The following is a 21464-nucleotide window of genomic DNA, read 5'->3' on the forward strand; positions in this document are numbered from 1 at the left end:
CATGCTAAATATTGCACTGCTATCTTCCAATAACATGAGGAAGACGTTCACTTCAGTCTTAAATGTATATAAAGTAAATGCAGCTAGATCAAGCATGATGCATTTTACACTAAAAGACCTCAAATGCTAAGCGTCTAATGGTGGGAAGGGCTTAAATTTTGTTGCCAGTGAATCAAACCTGTTGCGAACCTCCATTACTCCCCCTAAATCAGTAAAACACTGGAGGGCCGTATGCTTTACTTGCAAACGAGGCACAAGTCACTGTGGTTTTGATTGAAATTAAATTGCAGCATGTTCAGAAATCAGTAATCGTCTGATTTCTTAACCAATGCCATTTGAAAGACGGCTATATTTGTTATGCCGTAAAGTAATAACAGACAGATTAATGTTAATCTCTAAAGACTTTAATATCTATTTTTGTTTCCGTCCTTTAAGTACTTGTGAGAAAGAAAGTGTAATACAGTACCTGTTAGTAATATCCTGCTTGTTCTAAAGAGCTCTGCTTTCATCTGGTGGCAGTCATTATTTGGATGAACTGATTAAATGAATGTTGCCATGTGACATTAAAAGTCTTAACTATTTTGATTATTTATCTCATAATGTCTTAAATGTATTTTAGAATAATGAAGATTTCCTATGGTCAGATTTATTGTTAATCCAAACTATTTTATTAAAGTGATTCATTTGCTTAGTGCAAACATTTTCCTGCGTGATTCATTTTAACAAGCTTATCTATAAAATATTCTATTATATCCATTATTTTGAGGGAAAAAAGGACTACAGATTTTTTTTTTATAGCAAAATAATGAAACCTTTCTCAGCCTGCCTCTTAATGTTTTTTTTTTTTTTTTACCATGTGTGCTAACTTTTTGTCTTAGAGTTCAGTTAAAACTGCATTGCTACTCTTATATCTCAATTTTTACTATTTCTCAGAATTTTGAGTTTATATGAGTTTATTATCTCGTAACTCTGAGGGGGAAAAAAAGTCAGAATTGTGAGATAAAAAGTTACAATTACCTTGTTTTTTTAATTTTTTTATTCAGTGGCGGGAAACAGGCTTCCATAGATCGCAGATGAAGTTGTAAAAAAATATTTTATGACTTAAAATTTTATCCTGTCATTAAACTACATTTTAAAACATAAACAAATTAAATCTCTATCCAGTTTTCTCTTTTTATTCTAGTGCTCTATCTACCTCTATCACTATCGTTTCTAGTGCTCTTTCTATATGATAGCTATAAATAATGATAATAATGATTTAAAGTTCTCTATTATAGATCAGTGCTCTGATCTTAATCTAAAAATACGGTGGACAAAACAGAAAGTGATCAGTTATTCACTTTACATGTGTAGAATATGCCTAAAAAATAATGCAATTTAATAATAATAAGTAATAGTAATAAGTTCAATAGTCTGATTCAATGCATCTGTTTATTATTCATTATAATAATATATTAACATAATGATAACATTGTTAACAATATGAATACTATGTTAATTTTCGATGTAAATTTAAACAGTGGAGCTGCTGAAGAGCTCGGTAGTTTGACTCCTCGGGACTCTTGCCCTCAGCACACACTTCTGTAACGTGCCCTGGTTTCGAGCTCCTTGGTTTCGCCGGTTTTCCTGCAGTCACGCGGCGGTGTCACTCTCGGTCACTGACCCACTTCACCTCGGTTTGTTGATATATGCGAGTTCAGTATAGAATTACTTCAATTTGTCAACGCAACGACAACTAATTATTAAGGGCAGATCCATCCTATTTAGATTAATTTCTTGATCAATTTGTGTATTTATATTCATTTTTAAGCGAATGATATATTTTGTGCATAATAATTGATGTATTTAATTTTTTTATTATTATAAAATTATTTTACTATTTTTTATTAGTATATTAGTATACTAATAGTATTTTTTATTAGTATATTTTTTATTAGTATAATTATTTTATTATTTTTAATTATCCCCGTTCAGGTTTATTACCTTTATTCTATGAGAAACACATGATGTAATCACGGAGCCACACGTGTGTCGTCATATCACCCCACTCGCTTTCGGACTCCCTATTGGTCGGTTTCTCTGGTTCTACAGGTGGAGTCATCGCTGCGGCTCAGACTAACTTGATCGCCCAGCGCCCGCCTCTGCTTAACTCTGATTGGCTGACGGGGACAAGCCCACTGGAATCCCGACCATGCCGCTGCCGACTGAGATTTTGTAAACAAAAAGGGGCTTTTTATTCGGCACTTCATATTAAGCATATATCGAATACTTATACTCTTTTAACACATATTGACTGTCAGCGTATTAATTAAACAGGTCAGTCTAAGTATTAACCTGTGTAACTAGCTTACAAATAATTTTAAACATTTAAATACTTAAAATAAATAATATATGCTAAAAAAAAAACTGCGACAAAAATGATAATAACAATCCAAAACGTTACAGTAAAAAGTCAATCTCAAGGCTGTACCGAGAGTGCGCACGTCATGTGAAAGAGCGTCAAGTAAAAGAGCGAGTTCTGATTGGTTGGGCGGCGTGTCAATCATCCACGGCGGTCTGTGGGTTTGCCTGGCGCGCTCAGTTAGCATGCTAATGTGCAAAGCAAACTCTTAAGTCAACTTTGCCTTGCGAGGCAGCATGGAAACGGACGCGAGCAGGTAGTTGACAGCATCAGCAACAAAGCTGAATTTGTGCAGAATTAAGCGGAGGGATCTTAAGAAACGCAGCCAGTAAATGTCCGCTCACATCTGCTCTGTGCAAGAAGTTCTCGGTTTATATGGAATAACGCTCTTTGCGTGTGTTACTGGGACTCGAATACTTCTGAAGTCAGCTTGAAAGAGCATTCGGGGACAATGAATCTGTCTTTTGACGACCAGTCACTGGACACCCTGGACTCCAGTTTGACTTTTCATGATCCGAGCGATATTGACACGGCTCTGCTCAACGACATCGACGGTAAGAGATCGTTTGTTTACACTCGCGCTGCTGGTCGGCAGGCTGGACAAATGATTTGTGTGTAGTTTAAGGACCGATACATATTGTTCAGAATCACCTTTATCCACTTAAAGGTGGATAAAACATGCTAACAGTGACAGTGGAGGTGCAGTAGGTCTGACCCGGGGCTGTCCGGGATCTGGTGGGCGTCAGCTACGAAAACAAAAATCAGATGCCCGGCTGCTGTATTTGCGCATGGTTTGTATGTTAGACTTCATGAAATAGAAAATAAACGCAAGGTGTCATTAGACTGGATAGTGTTCATTGTGTAGCAGCAGAAGTTGCATTGAGAGCGCCCCCCCACCCCAAAAAACTTGGGTCGGTGACGTCACGCGAGGTTACTATCGGCTAGTCCCTTCATATTTTAAGACCTAAGCGCATAAAACGGCATCGGTTCTGTATCTCACACCAAAATGTGTTAAAATAAATTATTCGACACGGAATTATCTTCAGAGTGTGATTATATATATATATATATATATATATATATATATATATATATATATATATATATATATATATATATATATATATATATATATATACCACCTTGTGCATTCGTTTACATTTATATTCTCTGCATCATAGTAGCCTTCAGTACTGATGTTATTAATTGTCCAGTGAATGTAGCGAGGTGACCGAAGGTAACCCTGCGCTGAAGCGGACGTTGTCCGGTAGTAACCTCACATAGCGAGGCGCTTTCCAGGCCTCTGATTGGCTGAGCGCGATCACCTCATACAAACACACTGGCCGCCGCCATTGTTGTGCACACTGAAGGAGTCTCGTGTTATATGGGGTCACATGATGTATGCAATACACATTTTGAGGTTTAAATTTTTTTTTCACCCCATACTTTTGCGATAGTTTTTTTTTACACTGTGAATGAACTCTCCTGACTATTTGCATTTTAAGTAAATAAATAAATATGATGATTAATATATAAAATTCACTGTAATGTTACTTTCAAGAGGATGAATTGTGCCTTTAGGGTGTGTAAATGGACTTTACACAACTAATTGGCACAACTAATTGGATGTGATTTATATTATCTTGATAAATGGTCACCGAGTGTTGTCACTAATTATCAGACTTTAATTTCGTAGGTGTTTTTGTAGCTTGCAGTTTTTTGAGTTTCGTAACTAATCTGAGGTGTCATGATTTCCTCTAATGATTGTATTTGTTGGGCTCAGCTGTGAGATGAATGATCTTGACCGGGCTGTGTCTCTGTCCTTGTGCGAGAGGGTTTTCAGGGAATGGTGAAACTCTGTAATGGGGCACTGTGCAGTCAGATCAGTGTCTCCAGCCTAGTGCTGAAGTAAAGCCCGGCAGCATGAGCTGAATTCTTCATGGTTTAGTGCAGATGTGGGATCAGACCTGATGAGTGTAGAAGTGAACCTGTGCTCTTTGGATCTCACAGGCCTTGACTCCTCAGTCAAAGTGAAAAATCTTTGTAGAAAATGAAACACAAAACCTTTACATGTTCTTTTTTTAAAAGTCTGTGAGATCAGCGAGATGGAGAAAGAATAGGAAAAAAATATATGGAGGTAAATGCAAAATATGAGTGCTGTGTGTGTTATACTGATCATCAACTGTGTTCATATTAAAATTAATTTAATTCATTTGTTGAATATTCAAGGAAGAACGGTCATAGTTGTGCAAGTGCATTACACTTAAAAAAAATTATGCTAATTTAAATAAATGTTGAAATAAATGGGACCTTCATATAATTAGCAAAAACAAAACCCCACAAAAAGACATTATTTATTATTTATTTATGTTTCTACAGCAGGAAGCCAGGGCAGGGCATATGAGTGCCTTATTTTAATAGCCAGTAAGCTTTAGTTTACTTCATAGCCTGGTAAACCCACACTTAAAAGAAAGCAGCGAAGATGTTTTTAAAATGATTGAATTCAAAATATTTCTTTTGCAAACAACTCATGGTTGGGAAGGAAATTAAAGTGCACTATGTTCTTATTATGTGCCAAGATGATGTGCTACATGCTATTATTGCTAGCAAGACAGGGGCTTTTAAGAACATTTTGTTGGGCAAAAATGTGGGTAATATGAGTCATCAGTATTTTGGTCCATTTTTCCCTGAAGTGAGATTTCTTTATTTATTTTTTGTGCTTTTATTCAGAAAGGATTGATTGCATTGATTTAAAAAGTGTCAGTAAAGACATGTATGATGTTACAAAAGTATTCTTGTTCAAATAAATGCTGTTGTTTTGAACTTTCTATTCATCGAGTAAATCTTGAAGACTGGAGTAATGATGCTGAAAATTCAGCTTTGCTTCACATGAATAAAGAAACTCAAATAGAAAACACTTATTTTAAATTGTAATAATATTTCACAGTGTTGCTGTTTTTACTGTATTTTTGATCAAATAGATCTTGGTAATAGCATCTACTTCTTTCAAAAATATTCAAATGTATTACCAATCTCAGACTTTTGAAGAGTAGTTTATCTTCTGAAAGTATGTTTTGCATTGGAAGGATTGGATTAATCTGGGGGATAACGTCATCTAATTGTAACACACCTCCCTTTTATTACAGTGCTGTCAAACACACACTTTTTGTCAGTACATCTGATTAAGTTTATGCATTCCCTGGGAATCAAACTGATGATCGTGGTGTTGCTTTTGTACCCACTGCTCACTATATCCGTCTCTATTGTCATGTTTTACCAGATATGCTCCAGCTTATCAACAACCAGGACATCGAGTTTGGAGGGCTGTTCGATCATGCTCCATTCCCTGCCCCCTCGCAGGACCTCTCAGTCCTGCCCCACTCCAGCCCTTCCTCTCCTCCACCCACCTCTTCTACGCCCACCAACACCTCCTCCATCCTCAGCAGCAGCCCACACCTGGACGCCCTGCTGGGCCCCCCCATCACCCGCAGCTCCTCCATCCCAGACAAGGTGTTTCACCCTCCCACTTTCCAGCAGTCTCCTCTGGCGCAGGTGACCTCCACCCCCGCAAACCCCGGCACACTGCAGACCACGCAGCCCAAAGCTCAGCCTGCTCCATCTCCCAGCCTCCACCCTTCCACCCCGCCGGCCCCGAGCCAAGCTGCTCCGGCCGGGAAGAGCCCTGTGTTCGGCGCTACCCAGCAGGTCCTCTTCAGCTCACCAACACCCCAACCACAGCAGCAGCAGCAGCCCGTGGTCACTTACCCCAACCAGAACAGCTATACGGGTCAGTTTTATTACCTTAAAAGAATATGATCAGTAAGAAGGTGTTTACATGACACCAACTAAAAATAAAACGTATGCATTTGAGCCATTCATTTACATGACAACAGTGTTTTGGGGGCCTCGTGAAAAACTTTATAGTAACTAGATGTTGCAATCAGTCTAACTCCAACAGCCTTTTTTAAAGATTGTTTATGTGTTCTGTTGTGCAGTGATTAAGCACATGTTGCTCATGAGTAATGCACAGTATAATGTCATTACTAAGCCTATAAAATCCATCACCTTTGATCAGTCATATGCCAGCAGGCCTGTTCAGGAAGCTGTAATCTTTTATGAAAAGGCAATTTGAGTTCAAGGTGCAGACGGTGAAGTCACTGGACACCCAGTGAACTTTTACCGTACATCGGGTTCATGTGTAAAGCTGCCCAGCCCACATTCTTTCTTTGTATATGCTTTTATCATTTTGTTTCATTCCGCTTATCAAGGCTTAGGTAATGTCTCTACCAGGCCAAAGAGAGAATACAACATCACACTAGCGTAGCTCAAAGTTCAGTCACGGTGAAGTGAGTTATGTATTTCTATAGTTACCCTAAATGACCCTCCGCCACCTTACTATTATTATTACAGGGACAAGCTTTACCGGACATCCCATCAGAAGGAACTGGAGATTTCTGTGATGAGCACACACTTGACTTTTATCTTAAGTTTTAAAAATACATAGGATATTATTAATCTTATGTGAGCTAGAAGTAGGTGTGAGACTGCAAAGCATGTTTAATGAAATTCTTGCCTTTCTTTCCTCCCGTGATCTGGTTATTGCAGCTGTCACTCAGCAGAGCTCCCCTCAGCCAATCCCGAGTCTCCCCGCCTCTCCACAGAACGTTCAGCCAATGGCCATCCAAGCCCAGGTGCAGAGCCTCTCGGCTTCACCAATCCTGACCGCCTCCTCCAGCCCTCCCATACAGACCATCTCCCCTCAGGTTCAGCAGGTTCCTGTAAGTGCTGTTATTAGCCTGCTGATGCCCACATGCACAAGAATTGACATTTTACAGCCAAAAAACCTTTATTGTGTGCGTTGAGCGTTCTTCGTGTGTTTTTGCATGCAGGTTTTGTTGCAGCCGCAGTTCATTAAGGCAGACTCTCTCTTACTCACAACTTTGAAGCCAGTAACAACAGTAACAACGGTAACAACAGTAGCGTCACCCTGCATCACATCGCTGGCTACATCCACGGCGACAGTCCAGAACACCTCACTGCAGGTACACAAACACAGTCCCAAGACCAAGAGTTGCAAAATAGCACCAAGCCAATTTAAAAACCTGCAGATTTGCTTCAGTTTATTGTTTCGTTCTTGGTGTGAACTGGCTGTAAATCGTATTAGTAGTGCTGTAGATCCATGTTTAAGATATTTGATATTAAATGTCAAATTTAAACCTTGGCAAAGGTAATTAAATAAGTCAAATTTTTAATAATATGTCACCTTTTTTTTTTTTTCAAATGCCCCAGTTTTTAATTTGTGGATGTGTGCATCTCTTGTCTCAGGCATTGATGAGTGGAGGCACTATCCTGACCACCGTTCCACTAATGGTGGACGCAGAGAAACTGCCCATCAATCGCATCACCATCAGCGGGAAACCAGGCGGCCAACCACATAAGGGCGAGAAACGCACAGCCCATAACGCCATTGAAAAACGCTACCGCTCCTCCATCAACGACAAGATCATTGAGCTCAAAGACCTGGTGGCTGGGACAGAAGCTAAGGTGGGCTCATAGTCTGTCAAAACCTAATTACAAATCTGGTTCTTTAGTCACCAAGAGAAACTTTCCCCATGTAGTGACCCTTGAAATTCATTTGAATACTTTACCCAGATGGTATGAGCTAACCAAAGTAGATTTCCTAGCTCTTATCTTACCTAGAAGATGTCTTTAACATCATTATAAGATGAATCTTCTCTCTTATTCAGCTCAATAAGTCGGCCGTGTTGAGGAAAGCCATTGACTTCATTCGCTACCTTCAGCAGTCCAACCAAAAACTAAAGCAGGAGAACATTGCACTCAAGATGTCCATTCAGAAGAACAGTAAGTTCAGTTTATATTTATATTCAACGCAATAATATGATTTAATAAAAGTTACTTTTTGACCCGCTTAAGTGCATCTTTATATGTAATTCTTAATTACTTCTGTTGATTATATAGTTAAAGCATGTTGCCGAAGGTACTGGCAATCATTGTGCTTCTATTGAAACTAGTCACATATTTAAATATATATGTAATTACACATTTATAAATCTTAACTGTAAATGTGTTATCAAATAATACAACAATATAAATGACAATCAAGTGCTTTACATGTGCTTTAGTATGCAAATCAACACATCAAAATAAGTGTACTTTAAAGCCTGCCAAAAGATAATGAATGTAATGATTTAAAATCTAATCTAATTTGACATTATTAAAAAAGTGCACTTTTTAAAAGTTTACTAGTCATGCAGATGTCTCTCTTTAAATACACTTAAATGGCTTTTTATTCCAGTAATATATTATCTGCAAGTACAGTTTTTTTGTATTTATTATACAGTTATTTTGTATACAGTTTTCCAGTAATATATTATCTGCAAGTACATAACAAGTGCACATTTTATACACCTAAGCACATTTCTTTTTGAAATGTTGGGCTTTGGTTGTCTTTGCATTGACCTGTCTCTTCTCCTCCTCAGAGTCTCTGAAGGACCTTGTGATCATGGAGGTGGATGTGAAACCAGAAATCCCCACCCCTCCAGCATCAGATGTCGGCTCGCCTCAATCCAGCGGCCCTTTCTCGCACCACGGCAGCGACTCGGAGCCAGACAGCCCGATGGAAGAAGACAGCAAGGTAGCAGAAACTCAGATCTTCCAGAGCTCCTGTCATGCCTTTAATGAAATTGGCATCAGCCGTGAAGTAATTGTATGTGTTAGTGTGTGGTGGATAATTCGATTGCTTGAGGTCAAGAACTTGGAAGAATAATAATGTAATAATTTAACTCCAATTTCTGTTTCCTGTTCTCTCTATTAGCCTGGGGTTGAGAGGGCTGGAGGAATGCTGGACCGCTCTCGCATGGCTCTGTGTGCCTTCACCCTGCTCTTCCTGTCCTTTAACCCGCTGGCGTCCCTGCTGTGTGGCGACTGGAGCAGCTCTGGGACGACTGTCTCTGGACACACAGGAAGGAGTCCGCTGGCGGTGCCGGAAGCAGGTGCTTATACTCACCGCTTCGCTCGTGAGAGACACAATATGTTCAAAGTAGCATCCCATCCCAATCTTAATGGTAACAATCCAATCTGGTTTTGATACGTGTAGCTGAGTCTTGGGGTTGGATGGATTGGATGCTGCCCACTCTTCTGTTGTGGCTGTTGAACGGTGTCCTGGTCGCTGGAGTTTTGATCCGCCTGCTCGTGTATGGAGAGCCTGTGACCAGACCCCACTCAGAATCATCTGTCCTCTTCTGGAGACACCGCAAACAGGCCGATCTGGATCTAGCCAGGGTATAAAACGCTTTCTTGCTCTCATCTGTTATTGATCTGGAGGTCAGATTTCACCAGACCCTCTTCTACACATCTGATATCCGTTTCTCGAATGTTTTTCTGCAGGGAGACTTTGCTCAGGCCTCTCAGAACCTCTGGACATGCCTCAAAGCTCTCGGTCGTCCTCTGCCCACGTCTCAGCTGGACCTGACGTGTGCGGTGCTGTGGTCTGCCCTGCGTCTGTGTCTGCAGAGACTGTGGGTGGGCCGCTGGCTAGCCAGCCGCGCCGGAACCCTCCGTTCCAACCGCCCCCTACAGGAAGATGCATGTAAGAGCTGCCGCGATGCTGCATTGGTCTACCACCGTCTACACCAACTCCACATGACCGGTAAGTCACTCTAGCATATAGAGGAATCAGCTAAACTTGTGAAGAGCGACTGTTAGGCCCCCTTTTTTACACTCTCTGACTTTCACATTTGACTGTCGAATTTCATCTATTGGTTCGTCATAGTAAAACTAATAATGAATGCATGCACATATCCACACAAATGTATGGCGGCCAATATGTTTGAAAGAAAAGTGTGGTTTTCTAGAGCTTTCTAGCCACTTGCTCATGATGTTGATCTGTGTGCAGGCAAGCTTGGAGGAAGCCACCTCTCTGCGATCCACATGGCACTGAGCGCTCTCAACCTGGCCGAGTGTGCAGGAGACTGTCTCCCCGTCGCCACACTGGCTGAAATCTATGTGTCTGCAGCCCTCCGGGTTAAAACCAGCCTGCCCCGCCTGCTTCACTTCACTACTGTTAGTACACACACGTGCACACTCGCAGCCCTGTTCCACAACCTAGTGCGCTGCTCTGCTGTCTACCTGCTCTGCTGTCTACTCAAAAGCGACTGTACATGGGCAGCAACTGACAGTTAAGCCCTAAGTATATGTCAGTTTTTACATGTACGCTAAGGTGTGTTCACAGTGCACCTGACATAAATTACATAGATTATAATATGTGCATAACCTAAGTGTGCAACCCAGTTTTTCTAACCGAACATACTCAGTATACCAGAAACTCTTAAGGTAAATGAATACAAAGACTTTTTTAATTGCTCAGAACTTCTGGAAGGAAATTGTGAGCAATCAACACTGGACAGGGATGAAACTTTCCATTTTGGTTGTATCAAGCACCTGTGTTGGTTTAGCACTATATAGTGGAGTCAAAACTGAAGTATACTTTGCATTTTCAATGGAGTTTGCCATTAGCATGTTATTAAGCTAACAGCATGGTACTCTAAATAAGCATAAAAATGCATAGTGCACATTAATATTTGGTGAAATAGTCCATTTGTAATTTCATTGCAGTGGTTTCCATTACCGAATGAATTTTACTTAAAGTCAGCATTTCTCTCACCTGGTCTTGGATTTATTTTTCACTAAGCTTGTCGTAGTGCATTCTGGGATTGGATTTTGCACCAAGGATACATGCAGTGCTGCCTTAGACTTTGCCCAAAATGAGAGATCTTAGAAGTGCACGTACTTGTTAGACTTGGCGACAGTAGTGCATGTGTGACACTTAAAATGCTGCCTTGGTAGAAATCTCACTAGGTTTTGGAACAGCATCCGAATCTCTCTTTTCATCCAGTAGTTATTTGAATTGCACTTGCTTTCATTTTTGATAGTGTATCCATATTTTGTTCGCGTGCTGCACATGCTAAGTGGAGATATGACTTTTAATCTTTCTGTCCTGCAGCGAGTGTTCTTGAGCAGCGCTCGGCAGGCCTGTCTCTCGCCCAGTGGAAGCGTCCCTCCTGCCATGCAGTGGTTGTGTCACCCGCTGGGTCATCGTTTCTTTGTGGATGAGGACTGGTCCATACGCAGCACCCCTAAAGAGAGCATCTACAGCCAGGCAGGGAACTCAGGTCAGCACCATACTGAGAAAATCAGGCTGAAGGGATCCGCTTTTTTATTGTGTTGTGTGTTTAATAATGTGCTCCTGATAATGATTCCCCGGTGTTTTTGGGTTTGTCTGTAGTTGACCCGCTGGCTCAGGTGACCCAGGCGTTCCGCGAGCATCTGTTGGAGAAGGCCCTCTACTGTGTGGCACAGCCGCGAGGCGACAAGAACCTCACTGATGGAGATGGGTGGGTGATCTTCTCAATGCTGCTTTACACACAATCTCATGCAGGCTTCTACTTCTTGATGTCTGATTTCACTGAAGCATGTGAAATTCTAGATTAGAGGTTAAGTGTCAACATGGTTTCGGGGAATAAAATTTGAGCAAAATAGTACAGATTTATAATATTGCCCATAATATAATAATCAGTATTGGCATCAGTAAATAAGTGTATTCACTCCAGAAACATTAAATGAAAGTTAATTTTAATGTGTGCCCAAATATGATTCTTATTACATCAGAAAGCTATATCGGTGTACCTCAAATTAGCAAGATTTTTGCTGCCAAGCTTTTGTGACACTTTATTTTACATACGCTTTGGTTTTGAATCACTTTTATTGTGATTGGGCTGCTTATTTGAGTTGTGTGTGTGTGTGTGTTTTGACAGAGAATACTCAGACTCTCTGGAATACCTGCAGTTACTCACCAGTGCGTCAGACGCAGCAGGAGCCACGACACAGTCCTTCGCCATCGGATCAAACATGGCCACTGTTACAGGTCAGCTCTCAGTCAACTTCTGCTTTGACCCCGAGTGTAGTTTTGGGGACACTTCATGAGTGTGCGATCACCATTGTGTCATTGACCTCCAGGATGTGACCCTCACTCGAAATGGTGGTCGTCGGTTGCCGTGGTGATCATTAATTGGCTCCAGGGAGATGATGTGGCGGCAGAGAGATTGTACCCGGCGGTGGAGCACTTGCCACGCAGCCTTCAGACCGCTGAGTGAGTAACATGTGACATAGTCTACAGGAAACGCACGCCATTTTTACTTTCAAAAATATTATTAAGTGAATAAAGATCAAATTGGCTGAAAGGTTGCTCTTGTTGATTACACGGGTTCCTGGTAGTAGTTTAGATGTTGTCTATGGACACATTTGACAACAACAAAGTGTGCTCTTTTAGTATTATTTCTGTATGTTTTTAATATATAAATAATAAAAAATAAAAAAAATCCTACAAATATTTTAAATTTACAAAAAAAACTGTTCAACAGCGCTAAGAAATGTTGTTTTAGTATAATTAGCTAAATATATTTTTTTCTATTTTAAATGAGCTTTTTATTTCTATATATTTCATGTTTTATGTTTTGTAATTTTATGCACTTTTATTTTTGTTAGTTTTTTTTTTTATATTTATTTTTTTCCAATATTTATTTATTTTTATTTCAGTTTTAGTTTAAAATAAGTTTAAGTACTAATATTATTTCTTCAGTTATTCTGCCATTTGTAATTTTCAATAAAATTTAGTGTTTGTTTATTTATTTATTTTTTATTCATGTAGTATTTGCATTTTATTGCAGCTTTATTTCAATTAAAAAAACTATTTTTAATTGTTATAGTTTTAGTTAACAGTAACACTGGCAGTGTCACAGAATAATTGTACATTTTAAACAGTTTTTTTTTATTATTTAAAGTTCATTTATTTCAGTAATTCAACTCAAATTGTGAAACTCGCGTATTAAATAAATCTAGTGCACACAGACTGAAGTAGTTTAAGTCTTTGGTTCTTTTAATTGTGATGATTTTGGCTCACATTTAACAGAAACCCACTTATTCACGATCTCAACAAATTAGAATAATTCATAAGACTAATAAAAAAAAATTTTTTAGTAAATTGTTGGCCTTTTGGAAAGTATGTTAATTTACTGTAGATGTACTCATACTTGGTAGGGGCTCCTTTTGCTTTAATTACTACCTCAATTCGGTGTGGCATGGAGGTGATCAGTTTGTGGCACTGCTGAGGGGGTATGGAAGCCCAGGTCATCACAATTAAAAGAACCAAAGACTTCAGTCTTTGTGCACTGAATTTATTTAATTTTTTTTCTTTCTCTAAAATTATATATATACATATCAAAACATTATCATTATTATTATTATTATTATTATTATTATTGTGGTTTCTCCAGGAAAAGCTGTTAAATTCACCCCCTAATGGTACTCTCAAACCATATTTACTTTAAAAAATATATTACCACAAGTAAATAAAGATCAAATTGGTTGTAAAGAGACTGCAGTTATCAGTTGCTCTCATCTTTTCCTGGTGAATCACTCTTTGTTGATACAGCCGCATTTATCTTTCCACTCGCCGTCCAGGAATAACACTTCGTTTGATGTGTGTTTTGTGTCAGTTTATTGCTTTCAGCTCAGTCTGTGCTAAGCACATCCTGTTTGTCTTGCAGGAGTCCACTGCCCAAAGCCTGTCTTAACACTTTTAAAGCGGTACGCTCCCTGCTGGCCAAACCAGAGAACTACCAGCTCAGCCTCAGCTACTGTGAGAAAGCCAGCGGCCTGTTCAGAGACAGCCTCAATCTTGGCCCACACTGCAGCACCAACACATTAGACAAGGTAGGTCCGCACATGCACAGTTTGATTCTCTTTATTATGTGGAGCAGATAGTTTGCGGTGTGGGTTTTGTCTTGGACAGGGCTGTAGTGCATTGTAGTTGCATTGCATGTGCCTCAACTGTGCAATGTTCCTGCAGTGCAATACAGAGCTGGACCGCAGTGACTGAACACACACAAGTTACTTTTAACTAACTGGTCCCAGGGTGATGAATGAAGTCAGTTCTCCTCAAGTTAACACAGATGTCATGGTAGTAGTTCATCATGTTGTTTCTGAACATGTACAACCACATTTTTTTAAATGAACATTTTTAATTTCAATTTTTTACTTTTTTAATCTTTCTATTGAGCTTTATTTCATTTATTCATTTAGTTTTATTAAAAAAAAATTGTATGTAAACTTACTTCAGCCATCCATTACTCATACTTATTCATATTCAAATTTAAAATTAAAATTAATTTCTTTCTTTTTTTTTTTAGCTTTAATTAAAAAAAAGTTTTTTTTAGTTTAGTTAACAATAACAACACAAGCATAAAATGTTTCAATACTTTATCAAGTGTTTTTGTTGAAAAGTGTGTCTTTTGTGCTGTCTTTTAAAATAAACACCGATTACGTTTTCATATTTGTAATATTTTAATAATAATAATACGATTATTTTATTTTATTGTTTTGTTTATATATTTGTTTTGTTATTATTATTTAAATGTAAACTGTCCAAAAACATTTATACATTTTTAAGTGTCTAAATATGTTTGTATATTTTTTCCCTCTAAGTGAAATTGTAATAATTAAATGTTGTTCAAAAGGCATTTAGTTCCATCCTAAGAAAAGAAAATTCTCATTTATTAAGCTGTCAATTTATGTAAAAATATGCGAATTGGGTATCAAACATTTGGAGGAAAATAATGTTTGGCAGCACCTAATTTTAATGATATTAAACAGATGTCAAGACATCATTTGTATAACAACACAAACTGTTCTTTATTTGAGCATGTTGTTTTTTGCTGTGTGTTGTGCGCACACACACAAACACACACACACACACACACACACGCAGATGGCATTTGTGCTCTCAAAGAGAACCATCTCAAGGCTTTTCTTATGGAATGACTGGATGTCTGTCTCTGTCTGTGCTGTAGCTGGTGCAGTTGCTGCTGTGTGATCTGTTGTTGGTGACGCGCACTAATGTGTGGCGGGAGCAGCAGGTGGCGTCTCAGCAGAGCTCCCCGACAGCCGCCTCGCCTGCAGAGCTGCAGGGCTTCCAGCAGGACCTCAGCTCGCTCCGCAAACTCGCCCAGAGCTTCAGACCGGCCATGCGCAGGGTGAGAGGCCAGAGTCCACACTAAAAACATGACCTGCTCATATTTATGTAGATTGTTCATTGAACTAAGAAATGATCTGTTTACGTTAACTATTGCATACAACTTGTCCTGGGTCAGGCAGTGTGATTAAAATCTTATATAACCATCAAACGGTATATTTTCATAATGCCACCCAGACTTTTTTGTATGAATATGTTTGACATCAAAAGCACGTTATTTTCTTGGTTGAGCTGACGTTGTGCAGGCTGGGTTATTTAGCGTGGGTTCTTTTGTTTCTCTCTCTGCAGTTGTTCCTGCATGAGGCCACAGCTCGGCTGATGGCGGGAGCCAGTCCAACACGCACACACCAGCTCTTGGACCGCAGTCTGCGCCGCCGCGCCACGCCTGGAAGCAGAACAGGTGAACATGCGCCACATTCGTGTGTCTGTGCAGAGCATTGCCAAGTCTCACTTTTTGAAAGCATTTGTTTTAAATGTCTTTATTTGAATAGAATTTATTACATTAAAGAAAGAATAATCATTTGTTTGAACAACCGAGTTTAAATGTTGCCTTCAGGTTCAATATGCATACCAGCGATGGAATTAGTTACTTTTATCAATGTCACTACAGTTAAAAAGTTTAGGGTCCGTATTTATTATAAAGGATTTTTTTTTTTTTTTTTTTTTTTTTTTAGAAATGAATACTTTTATTTAGCAAGGATGCATTGAATTGATCAAAAGGGACAGTAAAGGCATTTATAATGCTACAAAAGACTTCTATTTCAAATAAATGCTGTTCTTTTGATCTTTCTATTCATCAAAGAATACTGATGAAAATCACATTTTAACATTAATAATTATCAGAAATGTTTCTTGAGCATTTAATCAGCATATTAGAATGATTTCTGAAGGATCATGTGACGCTGAAGACTGGCATAATGATGCTGAAAATACAGCTTTACATCACAGGAATAAATTATATTTGAAAAGATATTCAAAAAGAGTTATTTTCAGTTTTTATAATATTCCATAATAATGCTGTTAATAAATGCAGTAAAAACATTATTATTATTATGAAATATTTTTAAAACTATATATATATATATATATATAAGCTATAATCATGTTATATGTATTATATTGCCAGTCACAAGCTGTGAACTTGATCTGAATCACATCGTCATTCTATCATTATTCCAAATCAATTGAAATCATGTATTGTGTTGCAGTTCCTAAAAGTTCAGCCAATAGACGAGTAACTCCATTGACAGTTAATGTGTGTGTTTCTGCAGAAGAGTGTGAGGTGCATCCAGGCCAGCGGGAGCAGGCAGAGGCCGTGATGCTGGCGTGCCGCTATCTGCCCCCTTCCTTCCTCTCAGCTCCAGGCCAAAGGGTGGGCATGCTGGTGGATGCCGCCCGGACGCTGGAGAAACTAGGCGACAAACGCACCCTCCACGACTGCCAACAGATGATCATCAAACTAGGCAGCGGAACGACCGTCACGTCCACCTAGCCAACTACACACCAACACACACACACACACACACACACACACACACACACACTTAAGAGCACTTTTACAAACACACCCCAAGATCTCTCAATCGAGAATCAACACGCTCTTTATTTCAGGCCTCAGTATCATCCAAGAACACCAAGACTGTTTCGACTCTCCCCAACAATTCAGAACTGCATATTCAAAACCAATGATGAGATGAAGAGGCAATAACGGGACCCTCATCCAAACGCAGTGTTTGCTTGACATTTTTGATATGAAATTGAATATTTAACTTATTTATCTGCCCTAAAAGAAATCAAGGAGAATGTTTTTCTTCTGTGACATGGCTTTGTGAAGCGATGCACCGTCAGTGCTGACTTGGGCCACTAGATGGTGATTTGGTGGGGTGAACTGGACCCTGGTCCCTGGTTGAATTGGAAACGTATTGTAAAGCTTTGCTTTACTATTAGCACCTTTGAGAGACATTACGATATCAACCTCGAGTTGAATAAAGTAGTTCCTACTTACAGCACGTTATCATCTGAGATGAATTCTGCATATTGATTTGAGAAAATTAAGGCTTTATAAAAATAATTTTTCTTTGTATATATGTTTTAAATGAGTGTATTTATGATTTGTCTGACTCTGTGGGAGAGCAGTATTTGAAGAGGGGCTGACGGCACATTTTGTCGTGCTGCTGCAGTTGACCCAGAAGTCAGCAGAACTAAATAAATACAGTTTCACTGGATTTGTGTCCATTTGCACTATTTAGCGAGTGGGCTGCTCGGTCACCTACAGACAACAAGAAGCCCACCGGTTGCCATTGAATCCACTGTTTAGTTTGTATTTTCCAACCAGTCTTCCATTGGAGTTAGTAAATCCAAATAATTTCATCTGCATCGAATGTTATTGAAGAATTGACTCTAAAGCAAAGACATCAGACATCTTTATCCAAAGAGAAGTTTTGATAGCGATGTGAAGATCTGCCTGCAACTCTTGTTAGGGAGAGAAGCATATTTGTATTTCATCTCTAGTCACCGTTGTGTACGGACTCTGATTACTAGACATGTTTTCTATTCGCAGTAACCGTGAGAGTCGCAATTGACATTCATTACTTGTACGCTAACTTTTCTGTAGTGCTTGTGATCGAGTCTCAAAGACGAAACGTGTTTAAACTCGCAGGCGCACACATAGCATATCCTGTTGTCTTCTGTTTGATTTATTCTTACAAATGTAAATAAAAGTCTTTTGTAATGAAATCCTTTCTGCGGGTTTTTTCACAACTTGTGTGCTTTTCCTGGGCGAGTCTGAGTGAACTCTTTTTGTCATTCTAAAAGGAAAGAGGAAGGGGCATATGACATTAGAACAACACAAGGTAGAGTAAATAATGACAATTTTTGGGTGCACTGTCCTTTTAAAATATATTTAAATAGAAAACAGTTATTTTAAATTGTTTAAAATTTCACAACATTATGTTTTTGATCAGATAAATGCAGCCTTGATGAGCATTAAACATTAAATGTCTTACAGATTTTAGCCAACATCTTAAAGTAACAGTGGAAATATTTACAGTATCTGTGTACAGAAGTACAAAAAGTGTGACAACTAGCCCCGGTCTCCTGTTTAGGTTTTGCTTCTATTCTTGTTGCAGAACTGTGCATTTTAGCATGATTTCCATCAACTTCATTATAAGTGCATTTGTGGCAATGCAATTTTTCACTTGTTTTTATATTCTGTGAGACATGACAATGTATGAATATTGCGTTGATACTTGAAAAGATATAATTTCCAGAAATAAATACAGAAAGTCATGTGTGCTGGTGGTGAGATGTTCACTTCAGGTGGGCTGAACATTTATGCAAAACTCTTCAACCTGAAACAGAATGGTTTCTAAACCAACAGAAGCACCCAGCAGAGTAAATAAAGGTGTTAAGAAAGCAAGCAGGCATAGATCTGTTTTCCGTATGCCTCCAGATGTAATTTGGGAGCACAGGCTGTGAGACAGCGACATCTTTAAGGATAATAGCACTGAATTGTGTTGAACGCCGAAAAAGATGCACAGAAAGAAAACAAAACGTGATTTTGATCTCAGTTCCAAAGACAGCTGTTCATGTTCACACATCTATTATATTTCATGGCAGTGTTACATAAAAAAAAAACACACACACCCAGCATCACAGTATGAGCTGTAAACAAACACAATTCCAAAAAAACAATCATTTTGATTCGTTGTTTTAATAACTTTTGTAAGCAATAACATATTTGTTTTATAGAAAATAAACATCTCTAAGAAATACTATACACAATTATAATAGTACATCACATTTTACATTTAAACAGCATCAAATACTTATATACACAATTACTTAGAATCAGGAATCAAATAATTACGTGATGGTTCTGTCATCTCTTACCTGTTATACTGCAGTGGAGTGAAGGCTATATTCTGTTAATTACATATACATCTGATTAAATGACTGTGAATTCTCATTTCACGTCGTCTTCCGCATCGTTTCACAAATAACATGAACAGAAATGTAAAATCGGTTTGTGGTATAGATCGTTTCACTTTGCCGAGGCTTTCGTGAGCTTAAAGTTCAACCAAAAAAATACAGTTTTGACATTAGTTACTCGTTCGGATGTCGTTTCACACCCATATGACTGACTTTGTGCATTTGAGTTATTTAGAAGAATGTCCAAGCTGCCCTTTTCCATGCATTGAAAGTCAATGGGGACTAGAGCTGTCAAGCTCCAAAATGACAAAAATGCACCATAAATACTTAAAAATCATGTGATATACAGACTGACATTTAAATAACGGTCTGAAATTTGACTTTTTTGTTTGTTTCACGGAGGAAAGAAACTCATGCAGGTTTGGAACGACATGAGGGTGAGTGAATGATGACAGAATTTCCCGTTTTTCAGGTGAACTAACCCCTAAATGCTGAGCAGCTGATATATGAACGCAGGATATTTTAGTCATCCAGATGCACAGTTGGACATCTCAGTGGTGCTGTTTTGTCTTCAAATGCACATGAAAATAAGCCTACATCTTGGAGTAGCAATATATTAAAATAATGCATTTATATGTTCTTTTTTTCATGATATCAGAATATTTAAACCTGTAAAGCACACCATGTACAATTTTATTTTTTTCTTAGTAACATTAAGTGTCCATTGAAATACATCCAGTGAGTGCATGTTGCATGACATCTTCAAATTTCAATTCCCCTTCCACAGCGGAAATGCGTCTGTGCCAGCCAGTGCTCGGGGCAGCAGGCCAAATCTGCCACCAGGTGTCCCTGACAGATAACATCCGCTCCAGAACACAGAATAAAATGGAAGAATGGCACATTCGGATTCAGAACAAAAGTGTCTTTCCCTTTTCCCGCGTTTGGTCATTAAGGGTCTTGTGTTTGGGCCGGGCCGGATGGATTCAGAGATGATCTGATCTTGGGTCGGTATTGCTACAGTATCTTTGTGCTTCGGCTGAAGCCCCAGTTGTTCTCGGTGTTTCGGGTGTCCACAGCAACTTGCAGCTAGCACACAGGCAGACGCATGTCCTTGTTCTACTGCACAGGTGACATTCACCAGTCCTCATGTGTTGGGATATTACATTGCCTGAAAAACAGAGCCATTTGAAATGTGTAAGGTGGAGAAATATTCTGGAGCTTTCTGAAATATTGCTGGGTCATATACATCTTCAAGCCAAACCCCCTCATATGTCTCAATTCACAGTTTTTAAAGAGGAAGTCATTTTAGTTACATTTATCACAATTCACTGAAATGAATTTTAAATTATTTAGGTTACAAGTTGTTCATATTTCCATACTCAATTAGAAATGTTGACAATAGGCTACATTTTGTTTCCTTGGAAATATGGTTGTAATATGTCTTATTATATCTTTTTAAAGCATTGTCGACTTTCCATCCTGTTAGTCTTTTGTAATATTTCTTTAACTAACAAAAGCCAGTTCCCATATAACATTATCCTCCAGGAAGTGACATCATTTTGGAGGGAGGGAAAACATCACAAATAGCAATGGATTAATGAATTCATTTGTGGTATTAGTTGATTTGTCTCACTTTAAAACATTCCATCTGTTAAAAAAAGTTCATTACTAAGGTTAACTACCATGGCTAATTTAGCTCTTTATTTCTATCCCATTCATTTTATTGTCATAAAAATAAAGTGCTGATTTATTTACTTACATTAAATTACATTTTATTTTAAACAAGATATTAGCCAAAACTTATCAGATAATCAACAAGACAAAAATGGTATGTACACAAATTTGCTGAAATGTAATTAACTCAGTTTACACAATATTTAACATATAATAATAATTACAAAAATATCTGTATATTAATAACAATTATTATTATAATATTATCAAAACATTTCTACAATTATTATCAAGCTGAAATATTTGTATTTTTATTACTATTGACAGATATATTATAAATAAAATATGAAT

The 21464-nt window shown here is 38.4% G+C and overlaps 2 protein-coding genes across 3 annotated transcripts in view; one reads left to right on the forward strand and one right to left on the reverse strand.

The window, feature by feature from the left end:
* Positions 1-2543: 2543 nt before the first annotated feature.
* On the forward strand, positions 2544-18245 carry LOC109056088 (sterol regulatory element-binding protein 1). 2 transcript variants are annotated; one of them, XM_042730308.1, is made up of 19 exons: positions 2544-2955; positions 5682-6188; positions 7007-7179; positions 7291-7443; positions 7727-7945; positions 8149-8263; positions 8902-9128; positions 9237-9414; positions 9519-9703; positions 9809-10070; positions 10317-10483; positions 11424-11592; positions 11706-11814; positions 12235-12344; positions 12437-12569; positions 14026-14191; positions 15328-15510; positions 15798-15909; positions 16781-18245. In XM_042730308.1, the coding sequence occupies exons 1-19, from the start codon at positions 2853-2855 to the stop codon at positions 16999-17001; spliced, it is 3492 nt and encodes a 1163-aa protein (XP_042586242.1). In that variant the 5' UTR covers positions 2544-2852; the 3' UTR covers positions 17002-18245. The 2 variants fall into 2 exon arrangements, with proteins under 2 accessions (XP_042586242.1, XP_018928861.2); XM_019073316.2 differs by having other exon boundaries at positions 8902-9056.
* Positions 17599-21464, reverse strand: part of LOC109056091 (retinoic acid-induced protein 1) — a 60489-nt gene continuing 56623 nt past the window's right edge. Inside the window, exon 5 of the mRNA XM_042730302.1 lies at positions 17599-20607. Coding sequence (XP_042586236.1) covers positions 20599-20607 — 9 coding nt within the window. The 3' untranslated portion in view covers positions 17599-20598. The remainder of the gene's footprint in view (positions 20608-21464) is intronic.

The sequence above is a fragment of the Cyprinus carpio genome, chromosome A3 (assembly GCF_018340385.1).
Source record: "Cyprinus carpio isolate SPL01 chromosome A3, ASM1834038v1, whole genome shotgun sequence".
NCBI lineage: Eukaryota > Metazoa > Chordata > Actinopteri > Cypriniformes > Cyprinidae > Cyprinus > Cyprinus carpio.